The 19,807-nt window shown below is 44.6% G+C and overlaps 1 protein-coding gene across 3 annotated transcripts; it reads right to left on the reverse strand.

Annotated features, from left to right (window-relative positions):
- Positions 1–40: 40 nt before the first annotated feature.
- znf574 (zinc finger protein 574) lies at positions 41–16,451 on the reverse strand. Of its 3 annotated transcripts, XM_076280603.1 has the most exons (7): positions 16,415–16,451; positions 13,861–14,000; positions 10,984–12,412; positions 3,853–4,417; positions 2,387–2,481; positions 1,693–2,144; positions 41–1,148 (listed from the first exon to the last, which is right to left on the reverse strand). In XM_076280603.1, exons 2-7 carry the CDS (start codon positions 13,996–13,998, stop codon positions 594–596), a joined length of 3,234 nt encoding a protein of 1,077 aa, XP_076136718.1. In that variant the 5' UTR covers positions 13,999–14,000; positions 16,415–16,451; the 3' UTR covers positions 41–593. The 3 variants fall into 3 exon arrangements, with proteins under 3 accessions (XP_076136718.1, XP_076136717.1, XP_076136716.1); XM_076280602.1 differs by lacking the exon at positions 16,415–16,451 and having other exon boundaries at positions 3,853–4,414; positions 13,861–16,404; XM_076280601.1 differs by lacking the exon at positions 16,415–16,451 and having other exon boundaries at positions 13,861–16,404.
- Between the last annotated feature and the right edge of the window lie 3,356 nt (positions 16,452–19,807).

Genomic DNA, 19,807 nt, shown 5'->3' on the forward strand with positions numbered 1-19,807 from the left:
GCTTACGCAGCATTGAAAGACCAGAGATGTGGTGTGGCGCTAGTAATAAAGTTACTTTATTAAACAACAACACATTAGCAAGCAGGCAGTCGCTGGGATTCAAACTGAACTGTCATATCAACATTAAAAAAATCACCTCAGCACGCCTGAGCACAGGTGTGTACATATACACAGAATAGATGCTCTCGGCTGATCCTTTTCACACACAATCTTCCTTCAATAGCAACCTGCACACACAATCTCCTTATATACCCACACACACAGGTCTCTCTGAACTTAATTATATTCACATTTTCTACATCGTATATTCACACTCATTCTCACACACACACAGACAGGTGTCTGGAAATTTCCTGCTGCACCCTCCCTCCTCTCTCATTCCATCCATCACCCGTTCTCCATCTCCTCTTCCCTCTCTATCCCCTCTTCTCTTCCCTCTCTCTATCCCCTCTTCTCTTCCTCTCTATCCCCTCTTCTCCTCCCTCTCTCCCTCCCTCCTTCTATGGCTCTGCTCAGTGATAAACTCTATGGTATGTGGGATTTCCTCTAGACAGTTTCCGCAATGCTGAACTCTATGGTGTGTGGGATTTCCTCTAGACGGTTTCCTCGATGATGAACTCTATGGTGTGCGGGACGTCCTGTCCCTCCACGACAGAGATGTTGGGCACAGCAGTAGTGGGCACAGTGATGGTGGGGTGCAGGATGACTACGGAGGAGGGGGACCCCGGCACCAGCATGCCCGAGGAGGAGGCCTGGTCTGCGGGCAGGATCAGCGTGGTGCCTGCCCCCTCTGGAACCTCCAACTGGTTGTCTGCGTGCGGGGGTGAAGGCGCCGCCTGGTGGACGAGCAGGATGGTCTGCACGGCAGACTCGCCTTCCCCAAGTGCCTCGGTCTCCGGCCCATGCGGCTCATCGGCGTGTATGTGCAGGTGCTTGTCGAGGTTGGCTCGGGAGCGGAAGGCGGTGGGGCAGCGGGGACAGGTGTAGGGCTTCTCGCCGCTGTGCACGCGCGCATGCTCCGTCAGACGCGCCGCCACGCTGAAGCTCTTTCCGCACACCCAGCAGGCGAACGGACGCAGCCCACTGTGGATCCGCTCGTGGTCCTGCAGGTGAGGAAGCTGCCGGAAACGCTTCCCACAGGTAGAGCACTGCAGAGGGAAGAACACACACACGCGCGCACGCACGCACGCACATATACATACACACACACACACGCACACAGTGTGAGTTCACACTAACAAACTGCAACACACACACACAGTCATTTCACTGAATCGTGTTGGGTGTTCAGGAGAGGGTGTTTGGCTTCAGGTAAGTGTGTGTGCGGGCTAGGGTCTTCAGGATGACTCAGATGTGTGTGTGTGTGTGTGCTAGAGTTTGCAGGATGACTCAGGTAGGTACGCGTGTGCGTGCGCTAGGGTCTGCAGGATGATGATGATGTGTGTGTATGTGTGTGTGCGTGCGCTAGGGTCTGCAGGATGATGATGATGTGTGTGTGTGTGTGTGTGTGTGTGTGTGTGTGTGTGTGTGTGTGTGTGTGTGCGCTAGGGTCTGCAGGATGATGATGATGTGTGTGTGTGTGTGTGCGCTAGGTTCTGCAGGATGATGATGTGTGTGTGTGTGTTTGAGTCTCCCTTCATCCGTGTGTGTGGGCCACACATACACACACACACACAAACACACTTCCCTCACCTCAAAGGGCCTCTCATCGGTGTGAATGCGCATGTGCACAGCAAAAGTGGAGGCATAGGCGAACTCCTTGGCGCAGTGTTGGCATCGGTAACGGCTGGGTGCCCGCTGCTTGCCCTGGCGACCCTGGCAGTGCGCCAGGACGTGTTCGCCCAGCGCGGCCCCCGTGGCAAAGCGCCGCCTGCAGGGCAGCAGGGGGCAGCGCAGCGGCGTCTGGCCGGTGTGGGAGAGGCGGTGCAGCTCTAGGCCCTCCTGCGTCACGCAGCGGTGTCCGCACATCTCACACTCCAGCTGCCCGCCCGCCTTGCCCCGCCCCTGGCCCCGCCCGCGCCGACCACCGGACACCTCAGTCTCAGGCCCGGTCTCCACCTGGTTGCCTGGGCAACGCTGCAGGTGCACCTGAAGCACCGTCTGGTTGAGGAACTGAGCTGAACAGTGGGGGCAGGACTTAGGCTCTGCAGGAAGAGAGAGACATTATTAGTGTGTGTGTGTGTGTGTGTGTGACAGAATGTATATTTGACAGAACAGAGTGGCCAGGATTTGGGTTCTACAGAGAGAGAGAGAGCGTGAGAGAGAGAACTTTGTGTGTGTGTTTGTGTGTTTCTTCTTAAATTTCCCCTGGGGATCAATAAAGTATCTATCTATCTATCTATCTATCTATCTATCTATCTATCTATCTATCTTGTTTTTCTCCCACCTTGGTGTGAGAGGGAGTGCAGGTCCAGGTCCTTTCTGCGCTTGAAGGCTTCGCTGCAAATCTCACAGGAGAATGGATGACTGGTGTGAAGGAGTCTGAGAGAGAGAGAGAGAGGGAGACAGAGAGGGGGGGGGGGTCTGTCAATATACAATATATATATATTATATATATATATTGTATCTTGTTAGGTGTGACCGTGTACAGTATGTGTTATAGTGAGAACGATGTCGGTTCTGTACGAGTTGAGAAATGTCTCGGTAAAGTTTCCTAAATACTGTATATAACAGTCCGTCCAGGATTCCGCAGGCCTTTTTTGAGATTATTGCGATATTTATATCCTAAAATGCCTGATTTCGCCGTAACTTTCCTGTTGTGATGTTTTTAGGCCTTTGTTGCAAAGAAATTGCGCGGGAGGAAGTGAAAATTGCAAAATGTATTATTATTTTTTTAATTTGAAGGCAACTAAGGGTAATAAGACCAAAAACACACTGGTCATCTTGATATTCTTATTAAAAAGGATAACAAAACATCAAAATACTTTATTTTTAATTAAGAAATGCTTTGGCTGGGGTAATTTACAAAGCAGTAGGCTATAACCTTTGCCTGCTGCCTTGTTACTAACAGGGTGAAATAATTGGTGAACAAGCAATAATTTTCCAAGGCAACATTATGCTATTAGGCCTAGGTAAATTCACAATCGCAACCAGGACAACATTATGCTATTAGGCCGAAGTAAATTCACTATTACACCCAGGGCAGATTTTTTATTTCTGCAAATAGGGCTTGGATGATATCCGTATTACCGCAATACCCGCAAAACCCGACCTTTCACGTTTGTGTTGGGGAGCGCAATGTTCCAACATTCCATTTGTGTTTACTATGCGAGAGTAGGGGAGAACTGACACAATAGTAACACTTTTCTATTCTCTCCGTTCAAACTCAAATTTACACAGACATTAGATTTGAAAGCTGTGAAATTTGGCCAGAAAGGAGTCATACATGTTTACTCCATGAAAGTTGAAACAGAATTAAAAAATTGTTCTAGTTTGTTAAGAATTTAACTTAGCAGCAACACGTAGCCTGCCTTTGTTACAACCTGACGCAGCCATTAAAAAGTGTGGTTGCCTACCGTTGTAACAGTAACATAAGCATCATAAATGTAACAGTTCTAAAATCGTGATAGCCTTGTTGATAAATTACTTATTTCTTTCATGTTTGAAGCATTTGGCCCAGTGATCTTTGAAGTTGCTGTCTTAGGTTTAATTGGGTGTGATCGCGGCACAAAATAGGCCTAACAGAAGTGTTTTGGCAACACTGTGGTATTTCAGTACAGTGTAGGCAGAGATGCCCTTTAATGTACTAAGGAACAAATCATACCGACGTACTTTGATGTGAAAATGTGTTTTTGCAGGTCTTAGATAAATACATACATGCACACACGCGCATGCACACGCACACACACACACCTGTGTTTCTGCAGCTGTGTGTTCATCCTGAAGCTGGCAGGGCAGTCTGGGCAGGTGTGAAGGTGTGGTCCCTGGGCGTCCCCGTCCTGGATGGCTGTCCTGAGCGTGTGTGTGTGTGTGAGGCGGCGCCTCCGGTAGGCTCCTGGCCGTGTGTGTGTGAGCATGTGGCGCTTGAGTGTGGCGGGCTGGCTGAAGTCCTTGGTGCAGATGTGGCAGCGGTGCGGGCGCTGGTGTGTGTGTGTGTGCGTGTGTGTGTGACGCAGCAGGTTGGCAGGGCTGGAGAAGGCCTTGGCACAGACGTGGCAGCGGAAGAGCTTCTGGCCCGTGTGCCCGCTGACGTGGGCACGGAGTAGAGACCGCCGCGTGAACGAGCGGCCACAGTGCGGACAGCGGTGGGGTAGCGCTGCTCTCGACCAATCACGTGACAGCTGGGCAGGGGGCGGGGGGATGGGCTCGCTCAGGGTGGCATCTGTCGCCAGGGCGACAGACACCAGCGGAACCGTTGTAGGGTCTTCAGGGAGCTCCACCAAGAAGTCACCGCAGGCTGCCTCTCCGGAATCCTCTACTGGGGGAGGGTCAGATACAGACAGAGTGCGTCAATAACATACTGACACAGGAGAGGCACGGACACACACACACACACACACACACACTCCTGGTGACATAGGAGACGCACGCACGCACACATGCACAGACTACAGGATAATGCAGAACCGACAGAGTAAAAGTTCTGTGTGGAACTCGTTTAAGTAAGTTGATGTGCAGAGCAAATGACGTCCCTCATTTCCAAAATGATCGCTACTGAGGTGTGTGTGTGTGTGTGTGCAGAGCAAATGACAGCCCTCACTTCCAAGATGATCGCTACTGAGGTGTGTGTGCTCACGTGTGCGCAGAGCAAATGACATCCCTCACTTCCAAGATGATCGCTACTGAGGTGTATGTGTGTGTGTTGTTAGAACCACCCAGCCATTTTGGGTGATTTAACAGGGAAACCACACATGGATAAGGTTTAACAAAAAAAAGGTATTTATTAAGTAAATTAACCCTTAGAACCCGATTGACGCAAAGTGCGTCAAAAAACACATCCTTTCTTCTCTGTTACATTGCTCCGGAACTGTTCATCGCAGCGAACCTTTATTGCATGACAGAGCAGAAGTGGGGCTTTCCAAAGAGACTACACGTGTCTGTACGATCAAGTATGAAAATGAAAAAAATCATGAAATTAAATCAAATTGCATCATATTTACAGTCTATACTTCTCTGCGTTCACCTGCGCACCCATTACTCTAGTTTGAATAACTCGCGAACCCGTGATCGCATCAATATGGCAAGCATATCAGATGAAAGAGGGGGCACAGGGCTATCCATTGGTACCATGTTTATAGATAATGTCATGTACACAAACCAACGCTGCACACCCATTACTCTCGTTTGAATTACTCGCGGACCTGTGATCGGATAGATATGCCACGCATGTCAGATGAAAGAGGAGACTCAGAGCTATCGTTTGATACCAAGTACATCCTTCTGGGTTATAAAACAGACGAAGTGACAGCAAAATAATAACTTCATATAGCTGGACTTACCCCATGTTTTTGTCTGTTCTTGTGGCAAAGCATGTTTATAATCCAACGCTATCGTGTGTTTCTCTATGGCAAAGCATGTTCATAATCCAGTTTTGAGATCCTAGCAAATTTCTGCATGGCATCCAATTCAAGGCTCACATTGCATCCCAATTTGTTCAACAAAGAAACACCATTTTGCCTTTACTTTGTTCATGGCAATGCAGTAAAAAGTTGAGAATCATTATTATGAGTGCATACACCATAGGCACGCAGGCTAACACGCAACCTCGGGTCAAGTCAGGTCAGATCAGTTCGTGTCACAGATATGGAGCGCAGAAAGGTCATTTTTCATCATGATAAATAAAAAATGGCATTTATTTCCGTAAATCACACACCACATATTTCTGTAAATCGCTCAGCCCCAGAGTATCCCTCCAACATGGCAATTATATTGCCTGATTCAGGACAGTCTGCCCTACACACACATGGAATGCATGTAGAGCTATGAGCTTGCTGTGGTGAGATACATGTTGAAATATAAAAAAAATTATAATACGCTTTTTATATTTTAATTCTTTAAAAATCTAAATAAAATCAATGCTAGTACTAATACATGGACAGATCTGGATAGCCTAGACTCTTCTGAAAAAAACAATATATAATATGTGTGTGTGGCACTTACAATGACCAGAATAAATCCTTATATATAAAGGTAGTGAAAATGCCCTAAAAACAGCTTAGGGTTCTAAGGGTTAAGTAAAGTAAATATGTATGAAAATGACGGCCCTCATTTCCAATCGCTAAAGACACGGTTTCCATCGGTTTCATTGAAGGTGCAGGTTTTCAAGGGGGGCTAGACATTTTATGAAATTACATTTCAATAGCCTACCTTGGAACACCAGAGGAATAGAACACATTGTTGTATATCTGTATTATATTATATCCTGATATAAAAAGAGAAAATACTGAATTTCTGATATTCATGACAGCACACTTTATGCAGATGATAGCCTACTATTTCTATTACAACTCTACCTCTTTAATTCAGCTGTCTAGTAGAAGATTGGAAATATTGTAAACAAAGTAGCATAGTTGGCTAGCTTATCATAGTCTACTGGTTGGACTGTTTGAGTCTTGGAAAACATTGGTATTGAGATGATCAGTCAACTTGAATGCAAGAGTTTTAAACAAATGTGTGCAGCATGCTAACCGGATGATGATGCTAACCGGATTTAATAGTAATTTAGCGTCCTGCACCTTAGTCGTCTTCTATGCATCCTTGCAGGGGCAAGTAGAGGGGGTTTACTTCTATACTGTTTGGTAAAGTTGCACTAATAGTCTACAATGACAACTACGAGAGCTATGAAATTATGATTTATTTATTTATTTTTGGACAACGTACCAGTAGGGCTGGGTGATATATCGATATAAAAGATATATCGATATATTTTAAAATGCGATATGGAATTAGACCATATCGCATATATCGATATAGTTCAAATTTGCGCCGTGATCCTTGCTCCACGCAAGCCGCTGACCGGAGCTCTCTGCACTGCTCCCCTCTGTGCACTGCTGTGAAACTGCACACTACTTTTCTCATATAAATATATTTATTTCAGAAAAAGATTGGCCTATTTTATTTTATAGGCTATTTTTATTTAAGATATTTTTTTTATTTAAATGTACACCTTACTTTGATTTCAAAAAAGGCACCCCAGTTTTATGTTTAGATTTTATTGTTATTTGAGTAGTGAGTTTTCAATAAAACTACTCATATTTGACTGAACATTTCATTTTACAGCTCTAACTTTGCAGAAAAAATATCGGGATATATATCGTATATCGATATTCAACCTAAATATATCGGGATATGACTTTTGGTCCATATCGCCCAGCCCTACGTACCAGTAAATAAAGAGGGAGATGTGTGCTACTTATGCGCCCGTGTAAGCTGTAAAGCCTGCGGGAAACACTAGAAGGGGTGTGTCACGATTCTGCCTTCTCACACCGTGACATAGGGTTGGGCGATGTCGCCTAAATTGGCATTTGACGATGTGTACAGTAAAACATCGTGATGGACGATGATATCGTGGGGGGGGGGGGGGGGTAGTGTGGTAAACACTAATTAATTAGCCTATAGCCTATGTCTGTACAGAAATACATTTATAATGTTCTCCATAAAAAAATAAAAAATATATTATATAGGCTATACGGCCTGATGAAAGTGGACAGCTAAGAGAGATATACTGACCAGGCTACCGAAGTTGTGTGGAAGATCTGCTCCAAGAAAATTGTTGTGAAAGACGGATAGACAATCAATCTGAACACTTGCGTGTGCACCGACCAGCGGAATATTACACATTGCCAGCCTTTGCTGGGCCCAGCAAAAAAGCTACTTAAGACTACTATCGTGGTCACTCATTTAAAATCTTGGTACTATGCAGCATCCCACGTTATCAGGCTACCGTCTATGCTGACTATGAGGGCGGCGGGAAGTGAAAGTAAAGGGCTGCGATCGCGCAGTCCAGGCTATATATAGGAGGGCAAAGTAAAAACACTTTTACAAATAACGAATCCCGATTACCACTCCGCTGCTGTCTGGGACTTTTGCTAAATGCATGAAATACAAGCCATACAGTGAAAGACGAATAGGCTACCTTCTGATCCTATAATTAACTAAAGAAATGGTTTATTTTAAAACAGAGGAGAAGGACGCATTTGGCGCTCGCTGTAGCCTTGCAAAAATATTTGAGCGCTAGAATGTCCTAGTCGTAGCCTAACAATAATAAATCTATATTTTCTGCTAAAACATTAGGCTACCTATTAAGTCCAATGTAGGCTATAGGCTTGCGAGACATGTAGGGTACAAAAAGACAATTAGGCTACACATTCACGTCACAGTCAGGAATTATTTGAATAAGAGGGTAGACTAATACGTCTTTTATTTTACAAGATGGTAGACTAATACGTGATAACTGTTTGGTTGACAGCCTTTAAAGTAGGCTCAATTTCATTTTCAGGGAAAGTTTTTTTTTATGTTTTAGCCTGTTACAGCAGTAATTAGTGACTGGCATGTGGGGGCGTGGCATCACGATGGTTGCTTTCCATCGTGATGCCTGTCAATCATCACGATGGACGATGATATCGTCTATCGGCACAACCCTACCGTGACACAGTCGTTGATATGAGTTTCGGGATTTCGGTTTCGATACGCATATCGTTACAGCCCTAATACACACACCATTAGGCTAACCCGGTCAGACACAAACATACACACACTAGAGCCCGACCAATTTATCGGCGGGCCAATATTATCGGCCGATATTAAGCATTCTCCAAACTATCGGTATCGGCATTTATAATGGCCGATAAATGAATATTTTAAAAATAAAATAAAAACGGACAAAACACCCTTCAACCATGTCATGAGTGTTGGCTTTGTATAGTCTGTCCACCAGAGGGCACTCTACACCGTCCCTGCTGGCAACACTCGTGTATAACGCGCCACACATCCTGCAACCTGCTGATCCAGCCAGAGTCGGGCAGAGAGAACCAGTGTCACTCCCCGATGTGAGTCGCTACCGGATGTGAGTCGCGCATGCGTCACTTTGCTACTTTGCGACTACCTGTGCTGTTAGCCACAGAATAATGACATTAGCCTATACAGCAGTAATGTATTATTTAGCGTAAGGCATCACATTTTCATGGCATGATCAATAATGTCAGTTCTAGATTAGAGGCTGAAGTAGCCTGCTAGCAAGAGACGTCTGTAATATCAATAAAAATTGACCTACATAACGAAGTTTGTTCACTGCTGGCAAGTAAGTAAGCAATCAAGCACAACAAAGGCTGTCACTTGAATGGCGTTTACTAACGTTAGCAATCAAACAATCTTAGATAGCTAAAACGTTTTTGAAACAGAAAAGTGAATTATTTTATGGATTTCAGTCGGATCCCTTGGCGTTCTGCTGTAAAATTTATCAATCTGAGCATGCGTAACTCACATCGGGTAGCGACTCACATCGGGGAGTGACACCAGTTATCCGCGAGTAAGATCATCAGTGAAGTGTGTTCAAGGTGATTTGGTCACGAGACATACATTGCTTGAATAATAATTAAAAGAACATCCCCATCAGTTCTCTTAACTCAAATAAGCATGACAAAATTTGTGAAAACAATGTATGCAGCCAGTTTTGCTGCTGTTAAATAAGTCGAGAGTGAAGCGGAATTAGCTAGTAATTACGTTACGTTGTTACAGTGTAGTTGACTGTCTGTCCTTTTAACTTTTGACAATGTGACTGAAGATGTATTTCTTTAATAGCGTGACAGTTATAGCAGTGAGACGTATCATCTCTCCCCGGCCTGTTATTTTGAAAGCGTATGTTTTACAATTTGCAGTATGACGTTATCCATTGCTAAATTATGGCTCATCATAGACTAGCTAACCTCAAAGCTAGCTAATGCCATGAATATCAGTGGAAGACCGCTAACGCATTAATGAGCTTGGAAACCACAACGAAAAGTAATGATAACTGTATTTATAACTAGTATATCTGTAGTTACAGTCCCTGCATTGTAAAATTAAGTTAGACGTGCGAGGAGTGAACATTTAGACATAGAGAAAAAGTATCAAACGTAGCTTGTGCAAAACGTAGCTTGTGCATAAAAGTTAGCTTTTCTTTTACACGTGTGTGAAATCCAATGACGCCAAACGTGCGTTTTAGACTGTCGTTCAGCCGCAGCATTAACGAGTTACATAATGGATTTAGATCACTAAATAGTAGGTTTTAGAAGGCAGGCAGCAACTGATGATTGAAAATGGTTTGATGTAGCTTGATGGAAATAATTTTAAAAGTGCAGGTAAAGGGATAAGCAAGCTGACATTGTAATTATAAGGTAGCTTATAAGGCAATAGGGACTAATTATTACACATGCACACTCAAACATTTAGTGTCATCCTCTGGTGTTCCAAGGTAGGAGTGACCTTTATCTTGTTTGATGATAATACAAATGATTATTATAGTAATAATGTCATCATTATTTTTTGTAATTATTAAGTCTTAGTTCAAAGTTATATTTATGAAGCTTACAAAGTCTTTTAATACTGGTAACTTTGATTTGGTTGTTGTTGTTATTGTGTTTTTGTTCAAAAGACTAAGTTTCATATCTTAAGTTTCTATTTTTATACATTTTATTTATCAGAACTTTAATATATTTCGATGTTTCTCTGTGACAATATTATTTAAAAATAAAAAAGTTGCATTATCATATTATTTTAGTCAATACTCATAAATAACTACAAATAACTAATGTTAGGGAAATCTGTTAATGTTTTGTTGCGCGTTTCTGAAAATCGGCCGATATATCGGAATATCGGATTTTTAAATCAACAAATATTTGTATCGGTATCGGCCTTCAAAATCCTTTATCGGTTGGGCTCTAACACACACCATTAGGCTAACCCCCTCAGACAAACAAACATACACACACACAATTAGACTAACCCCCTTATACACACACACACACACCATTTGGTTAACCCCATCAGATACACAATTAGGCTGACCTGCGGGCTGACAGTTGGCGTGCGCTGGCTGTGCGGGTGTATCAATGTCAATGCGGTGCTGCTTGCGGTGGTAGAGGTACTGCGTGGTGTTCATGAACTCTTGGCCACACACTCCGCAGGCATGAAGCGCCCCCTTGTGGCCGTGGCGCTCCTGACCGTGCCTCTTCAGCGCCCCCTCGCTAGAGAAGGAGGAGCCACACACGCGGCACAGAGACGTGCCGGTAGTCTCACACACACTCACTCCCTCTGCAGCCACTTCCTGCTCCCGCCTCAGACGTTTCCTGTCTGGGCTCTCCCCTTCCTCCTGAGACCCCTTCTCAAGCTCATTGGTCTGGTTCTCAGGGGATGTGGCCAGAATGGCTTGGTTTTCAGTGGGAGTGGCCTGAACATTGATCAGTGTGGCTTCTGGATCAGTGGGAGTGGTCTGGACCTCAACATGTGTGGTTTCTGGATCAGTGGGAGTGGCCGGACCATTGGTGGGTGTGGTTTCTGGGTTGGTGGGAGTGGCCGGATCATCGGTGGGTGTGGCTTCTGGGTTAGTGGGAGAGGTCTGGACCTCGATAGGCATGTGTGGGCTATCCAGTTTGCTGGGCAGGGCCAAATAAGAGGCCAGACTCTGCCCCTCCCCGGCTGCAGCCAATAGCAGGAGTCCCTGTCCATGAGACTCCTCGTCCAGCAGCTCCACCTGCACGTCCTGCTGGAGGCCAAGCAGCGAGGTGTGTGTGTGCGCGAGAGTGTGGACAGGATGCGGCTGCGGGTGCTGCTTGCGGTGGTAGAGGAAGAGTGTGGTGTTGAGGAAGCCCTCTCCGCACACCGCGCAGCGGTGTAGCGCCTCCTGCAGGCCATGCTGACTGCGGCGGTGAGACACCAGCTCCGAGATGGCCGAGAAGCCTGCACCGCACTCTACGCACAGCAGGCTGGACGGTGGCTTCACTCGCTTTACGCCGCTCCGACGTCTCACGGGGGGGTCAGGGGGGGACGCGGGCGCGGCTGCAGGGCCGTCTGACGTTTCGCTCACACACACCTGCGTCTCCACTCTCACCGCCTCCAGCGACGCCTCATTGGTGGCTTCTGCCTGTCCGTCATCAGGATAGGCCCCGCCCTGCCTCGCCTCTGTCTCCATACCCTCCTCTGGGGGCTGCAGGTTGCCAGCATCTGTGTGTGTGTGTGTGGGTGCGATCAGCGGTGTCTCTGAGTGCTCTTGCGCCCCCTGCTGGCAGCCTCCCTGCTTGCGGTGCTGCTGCCAGAGACCCAGCGAATCAAAAAGGAGCTCGCAGTCGCCACATTGGTATAGAATCCTGGGGGCGTCGCCCGCCCCCGCCCGCCTCTGCTCCGTGTCCTCACTCCACAGCTCAGACCCGCCCATGTCTGGGGTCAGCGCACACACACTCTCCTCCACATCAGCCTCAGCCTCAGCCTCAGTGTGCTCCTGAGAGGAAGAGAGGGAGAAACAGGAGAGAGGGGGGGGAGAGAAAGAGGAAGAGAGGGGGGGAGAGAAAGAGGAAGAGAGGGGGGGAAGAAGAGGGGGGAGAGAGGAGAGAAAGAGGAGAGGAGGGGGAGGAGAGAGGGAGAATAAAGTAAAGTCAAGTAAGTAAGTATAACCAAAAAAAAAAAACAAGTTTTTTGACACCGTTAACTGGTCCTTTTGTTTACATTTTATGCTACTTGCGCAAACTACCGTATTGGTCCGAATATAAGACGATCCTGAATATTAATCTTTTCAGGACTAATTTTTGGAAAAAATTAAATAAAATAGAAGCAGCTTTTATTAGACCAAATTGTGTTTCATATAGAAAATTACTTTTTTTAAATGCTGGTGATAACATATTGGATGAACTAATTTATAGGCTGTTGTTTTTAATCATGAGATCAATTTCATTTCATCTTTTGGGGTGAATTTTTCAAATTCAAATTAAATAAATAACTTGTAATATGTTAATGAATGCCATAACAGTAAAAAAGATAAACTGTAGGCTACCAATCATTAAAGAAAAGAACCATAGCCTTAATAACTTTCAATAACTGCATTAGCCATTCACATCTAACTGTACGCTGGCAGATGTTGACATGTCAAAGCACATTGGCGTTTGATCAGCATTGGCCATCTGATCCAGGGGGTGTGAGCGAGTTTTTTTTTCTGAAGTTGATCACATAGGCTACTGCTGAAAAGACAGTAGATTCTCCTCGAAGTCTGAGGAAAAGCGCTGGGCAAGACTTCTGCCGTGAAATGACATGCATTGACGCATCATTAAGGCTAGTTTTGAAGTCGGTGGGTGTGTTTAGCTATTTAGCGATCTCCAAAGCCTTCAGCTGCATGACGGCTCTGGTAATCGGCATTCCGTCATTAAGTTTTTCAGTCACATCATATCCACACACACTGCCATCAATGATGTCCGTTTGCATTTTTAAGACGGTCTTTCTGGGCTCACCATCGCGTTGATCACCATATGATTTTACAATGGCATCATAGATGCCACCATATGTTTTACAATGGCATCATAGATGCCACCATATGTTTTACAATGGCATCATAGATTTTTTGTCTAGGCCCCGAATATAAGACTACTTTTTCAGACATATTTTGAGAAAAAAAAAAACCCTGTCTTATATTCGGGCCAAGACGGTATAAATGCCTATGGCACTCCGGGGACATCACACCTATAGATGCCTATGGCGCTCCGGTGACATCACACCTATAAATGCCTATGCCGCTCCGGTGATCACACGCCAATAAATGCCTATCGCTCCGGTGACATCACCCCTATAAATGCCTATGGCGCTCCGGTGACATCACACCTGCCATGTGCAGTGACCACTGCTTTGAGTACGAAAAGCATTACAGGTGCCTGTGCAGGTGTGTGTGTGTGTGTGCGTTACCTGGCTGCTCTGAGGCACCTGTGCTGGTGTGTGGGCGGGAGCCTCGACGTTGCAGGTGAGCTGGTGGGCGAGCACCTCCTCCAGGGAGGGGAACTCCTGGTAGCAGGGGAAACACATGTACACGGAGGACGTCTCCATTGCTGCAACACACACACACACACACGCACCAACAGTCAACAGGCAGACAACACACACACACAGACCACACAACACACACAAAATCAGGCCTTTACTCTGAGTTCCCAAGTCCTTCATTTGGTAGTTAGGGACTAAGAGTGAAGGGTGGATAACCAAACCAAATGAGGGAATTGCAAGGAACCCAATGTCTGATATTAGTTATCTAGACTGGTTGCAGGTGAGTCCTTCAAGACTTTGATTCAGCAGGAGTTGGGATACAGTTTCTCAGTCACTTTGGTGCATTTCTCGGATCATAATAAACAGTTAGTTGTATCTGTATCTTGCTCAAAATGCTTATTTATGCCTGAAAGGCAAATATTTATGCCAATGAAATGGTCAGTGCATTCAAAATGACACATCATGATGCCACTGTTTGTCAAGATAGTCAAACTGTTTTGTCAACTTTGTTGTCAATATTACTCTAAGTATTTTCTAATGAACAATGCGCAAGACAGCACTATTTTCTATTTCAAAACTACAAAGTTATACATTAATGTATTCAATAGTATTGTTTGTGGAGGGGGTTGACAGTGGATATGTGGATGTGGATTTGTGGAAGACAGTGGATATGTTTAAAAGTTTTTTCGACAGATATTGTGACAGTATAAATAAAACAAAGGCTTTTACAGCATTGTGCAAATGACAAATATACAGTAATATACACCACTTGGTCAGAGCTGTGCACCACTGTACATCTTTCTATACATTCTGACGTTCCTGTCGGTCAGGTCACATATATTTATATATGTTAGACAGACTATGACAACTAGTTATGACAGCTAGTTTAACAAAATTGCATGTAGTGCTGGCGCGATCAGTGGACTGCAATTTCTTTAGTCAGCGTGTCGTTTTACTATTGACCGCCTATTTATTTTTGGTCTCCCGTCTCAAACGGCTCACTGTAATTCACATCCAGAGCATTCAGAGCTAGTCTACTCTTGAGCAGTACAATGACTGTCTTTGGATTTTAAACAGGCTACTTAGACTTTGGCAGTAATGTTTTAAACCCCGCCATGCACACAAGTGTAAACGCGAGCAGCATAGCTGCGTGCCTGCCTGCTTTCAGCGTGATTCATTATTAGGCAGAGCTAAGCTAAGCATAGTAGACTAGTCCAGACTCTGACTAATATGGTATACTGTAGTGCATTTTGACCAACATGACTATTAACCACTGAAAAAAAAAACAGCATTTGTACAAAATCAGTTGCATTGATGTACTAAAAAGCATTGCTATTTGTTCAAAATGTGGAGACACTGCTTCAATTATGTGTACAAGTGATAAGATAATACGGAGTTTGAACAGTTTTGAGAATTACCATTCTGATCTTAGAAATGCGCCAAATCAACTGAGAAAAACTGTAAACCCGTGAAATGGACACATCGCCCCCTGCTGGGGCCTAAAGGTATGGAAGAGGAGCAGGTTTTCGGGTAAGCTTAATGCTTATTTCCGCAGACTGCCCTGTCATCACACCCTGGATGTCTACCGACCGTACGCAATCTTTCCAATTCGCTGATTAGATATTATTTACTGGTTACAATAAACATACAAACACAAGTCATTTATACTGGAGGGGTTGTAGACTTGCATGTGTTACTGCCCTCATTAACGTAAACGTTTGGGTAGCGCGCCTCCGAAACCCCACGTCCAACTTTTTGCTGCTGGTATCATTACTAGAATCTACAAATAAAATAAAATAACAATCAAACTATGACTGCCATTTCGTTACTATTTGATGATTAAGTCAAATCTGAATTGGTTTACGTGCTAACGTTAGCTATCAGTTTTAAACGGTCGCATTAAAATATGCGCTTCATATTTTTATCAGGAAACCGTATGGGACTCTGATATCTGTACCGTATCTGTCAGTCCGAAATCGACATTCTACATGATTTAGCCATCTGTAGCTTGCTAACTCTTGAACTGCACCGCGCCGGGGGCCGGAGCTAACGCTAGCTACTAGCAAAGCAAGATTAAGCTCATCATGGCCTGCTAGCAAGCTAACGATAACATTCTGGTGCGCAATGTGGCTACACAGCACAATAAACCGATTCTGCGCTAAGATAAGGCTATTTCAAAGACGTGCTATGGTTAGGGTTAGTGCTAACTGTTCCCTGTACTGTGAGCAAAACATTTGACCGCAGAATAGCGCTATGCCTGCAGAAGGTGGTGGCTCTGTTTCTGAGATGGCGTCAAAAGCGAAGAAGAAGGGAGCCGTGAACTTCTTCGGTGGTGCTATGGCCGCCCGCGCCGAAATTGTGTGCTATATGTCTCCCCCATCTGAGACTCCGCGCACTCCAGCAACTTTCACAAATGAACCATCCTAGTCATCCAGTGTTTTAGAAAAATAATTTAAAAAACACATTGTTGTCAACTCACCGCAGACGGTCTTCCAGTCGAAAAAGAGAGAATACAGATCTGCTCAACGTCTCAACAAAACGTGATTTGATTGGCTTACCACGTATTCAAAAAGACCAATGGTGTTTAAGTGTAACTAGCGCATGTATCCCTCCTCACTGACAGTTGACAGCTGAATTAGTAGACGGCATTTCTACACAATTTAAAACATAAAAACTGTTGACATTTTTTAGGTAGCAACATCATTAGTTATTGTAACCTAATGTTTTATGACACATTGACATAGTTTTTTTGTATTGTTTCTTCAAACTCCATTTAGTTGTAAAGATTTTAGTGATGTGTAGCCTAGTTGTCTTACCGTTTTGCCGTTGTCCACTGCTGTTGGCCATTTATTTTAGCCTAGGCTACTGTCTATGCCAGGCACCTCTGGTTTATAATCTCTGTTTATGGAGATATTGTGCTGTGTTCTGGGCTGAGGATGCCTCTGAACCTCGATGCTGGGCCCCTGAAAAGTCTCTCAAAACACGGCTTTATTAAGATCAGCACATGGGCACGCTCTCATGAACACATACTAGAAAACTGAAAGTCAGTGAAGGAGCAACATAGGTACACATAGGGTGTGATGGGGGGGATGATCTTGGGGCCACCTCTGATCTTGATATTGGGGAGGGGGGGGCTCATATTGATTATAAGTATTATATAATAATACTTATAATATTATTGATTATAAGTATACTCCTTTGATCCTGAGGAAAATTTTATCTCTGGATATATACCAATCCGTGAATTACTGAAACACGCACAGCACACAGTGAACATACAGTGAGGTGAAGCACACACTAAACCCGGAGCAGTGAGCTGCCTGCTACAGCGGCGCTCGGGGAGCAGTGAAGGCTTAGGTGCCTTGCTCAAGGGCACTTCAGCCGTGGATGTGGTCATGGGAGAGTGCTTTCCCCGCCTACAGTTTTTGTACTGGTCGGGGATCGAACCAGCAACCCTTCGGTTACCTGAAGCCCTAACCAATAGGCCACGGCTGCCCCCCCCCCCTCTCTTTTTTTCTTTTTTATAAGTAAAGCGATGCAACGTGAGAGCAGTTTACATAATAATCTGACATCAGAAACGCACCGTCACAGTCAGCGCTCCTGCTGCTGACACAGTGGCTGTGTGACTGGTTAACCTCACCTCACTGTGTGTTCACTGTGTGTGCTGAGTGTGTTTCACTAATTCACGGATTGGGATAAATGCCGAGACCAAATTTCCCTCTCGGGATCAAAAGAGTATTTATACTAACCCCAACTCCCCACAGCACCTTCTGCCCCCCCACCTAGCGTCGGCCCCAACTCCCCACAGTGTCCCCACCTAGTGTCGGCCCCAACTCCCCACAGTGTCCCCACCTAGTGTCGGCCCCAACTCCTCACAGCACCTAATGCCCCCCACCTAGCGTCAGCCCCAACTCCCCACAGCATCTAATGCCCCCACCCGGAGCCGTATATAGAGAGAGTTGAGACAACTAGGGAATTGAATGTTCTGAGCTATCTCGTTAGCGATTGGTTCTGAGGTGGCCACGTGTTTCATGGATGCCATGTTTCATCCCAACATTCAGCAGATCCCCATTGACATAGTACAGTGAACCGAGGAAAACATATCTAAATTATAAAAAAAAAATACAATTATTTATTTAAAAAATGCCGAACTGCAAGACCGGGAAGCGGAAAACAGTTGTACAATTGACTCAGAAAGGCAGAAAGTATGGGAGCAGAAGGTCAAGAGACAAAACTGGAGGGCTAATAATTATACAATATTTTGTGAGGCAAATGTCAATTTCTCTCTTCGACTTATGATAACGCATTCTATAGGAAAATTATAGTAGCCAAGTTACCAAGAAACATCCAACGCTGGGATGAAACATGTCACCCATGATTTGAGTTGTCCGAACTCTATAGGGCTCTGACCCTATTAGCATTTAGCCCAAATTCCTTACAGCACATAGTGCCCCCCACCTAGCATTTAGCCCCAACTCCCCACAGCACCTAACGCCCCCACCTAGCATTTATCGCCAACTCCCCATCACCTAATGCCACCACCTAGAGCCAGTCCCAACTCCCCACAGCACCTAACGCCCCCACGTACACTGTAACAAGATTCTGTGATTTTCACAGCATCACTGCTGTTTTTGGGGAAAATGTGTACTGTATTTGTGAATACAGTATGTTGCTGTGGTTTCGCTATGAATTATGGTCAAAAATGGTCAAACTACAGTAATAAAAATTTGCTGCGAATCATAACACAGTAATGAATCTGACTCCTCCCTCACTTGTCAGCTTTTTGAAAATTTTGAAAAAACATGGCGGAAAATCAGTTGGGGTTTTCTGTTTTCCTTTTGCACATAAATACAAAGTTAAGCTCCCAGATAGCAAGGTGACATTGATATTATGTTGATTTTCCATCCAAATCATCATTTTGAAAAGATATTGAAAAGTCAGGTTTACTGGGAAATTTTGACGTGGTGATTGAAACTTGCACCGCGCGACGACGTTTGAACTGTCCGCCGGGAGATCATTTTTGAGCAACAGTTCAGTCAGTCAGACAAACGGTGTTCAGCACTCTGACAAGTTCGCAGCTCCACCTTAATGGTAAGCAAGCATTTATTTATGTAACGTTAATGTTTCATTGTGAAATTGTACTACATTAAATTCGGGCATGTGTACAGTCTATGTACGTTGTACTGTCTAGAACTAGCTTACAACTCATCCATGCTTGTTGGATCAACTAAGTAAGTAGCAGCTAACGTTAGGCTAGCTATCATAGTTGCTGTTGCTGTGACGGTGGCATTAACGTTAATGTTTTATGTTACGTTAACGTTATGGCAGTCTCATTTATATTAGGCCTACCTTAGTTCTCAGTAAGTTACAGTTTATTATATTCATATCATTTATATAAAACATTCACTAGTAGTGCTAGGCCTAGTATGTTACTGTCACAAATGTTAGGCTGAAGATGATGTGCTGCTGGTTAACGTTAACGTGGAGGTTTAGCTGACTTATGTAACGTTAACTCCTCGTAATCATGTACGGTTTTGTGAGTTTAATAGGCAAACTTTAGCAATATTGATATAAGTTAACTTTAAGTCACATCTGACTATCATTAACCGTTGTTCGGACGAACAGCGCGAATGGCTGTTGCTGCAAGCAAACATCATCAATGAGCTCACCCAGCTGGCTAACGTTAAATATACCTTGCGAAACTGAGTTATGCTAACACCATCTTCAGCCTGGCATTTTGACAGTAAACTCAAAAAACATACAGTATATATATAAATGATTATTCTAAAGTTTCACTTGTAAGTAGCCTTCAGTTTCAGTAGAAAATTGTTATCTAACACTGTTTATCTTTTCTTCTATTTCTGCTAGGTGC

This window comes from Alosa pseudoharengus, unplaced genomic scaffold (genome assembly GCF_046254945.1).
Source record: "Alosa pseudoharengus isolate Yale_2024_CS ecotype anadromous, Long Island Sound unplaced genomic scaffold, YU_APseudo_1.1 YU_APseudo_1.1_scf_12, whole genome shotgun sequence".
In the NCBI taxonomy this organism is placed as follows: domain Eukaryota; kingdom Metazoa; phylum Chordata; class Actinopteri; order Clupeiformes; family Clupeidae; genus Alosa; species Alosa pseudoharengus.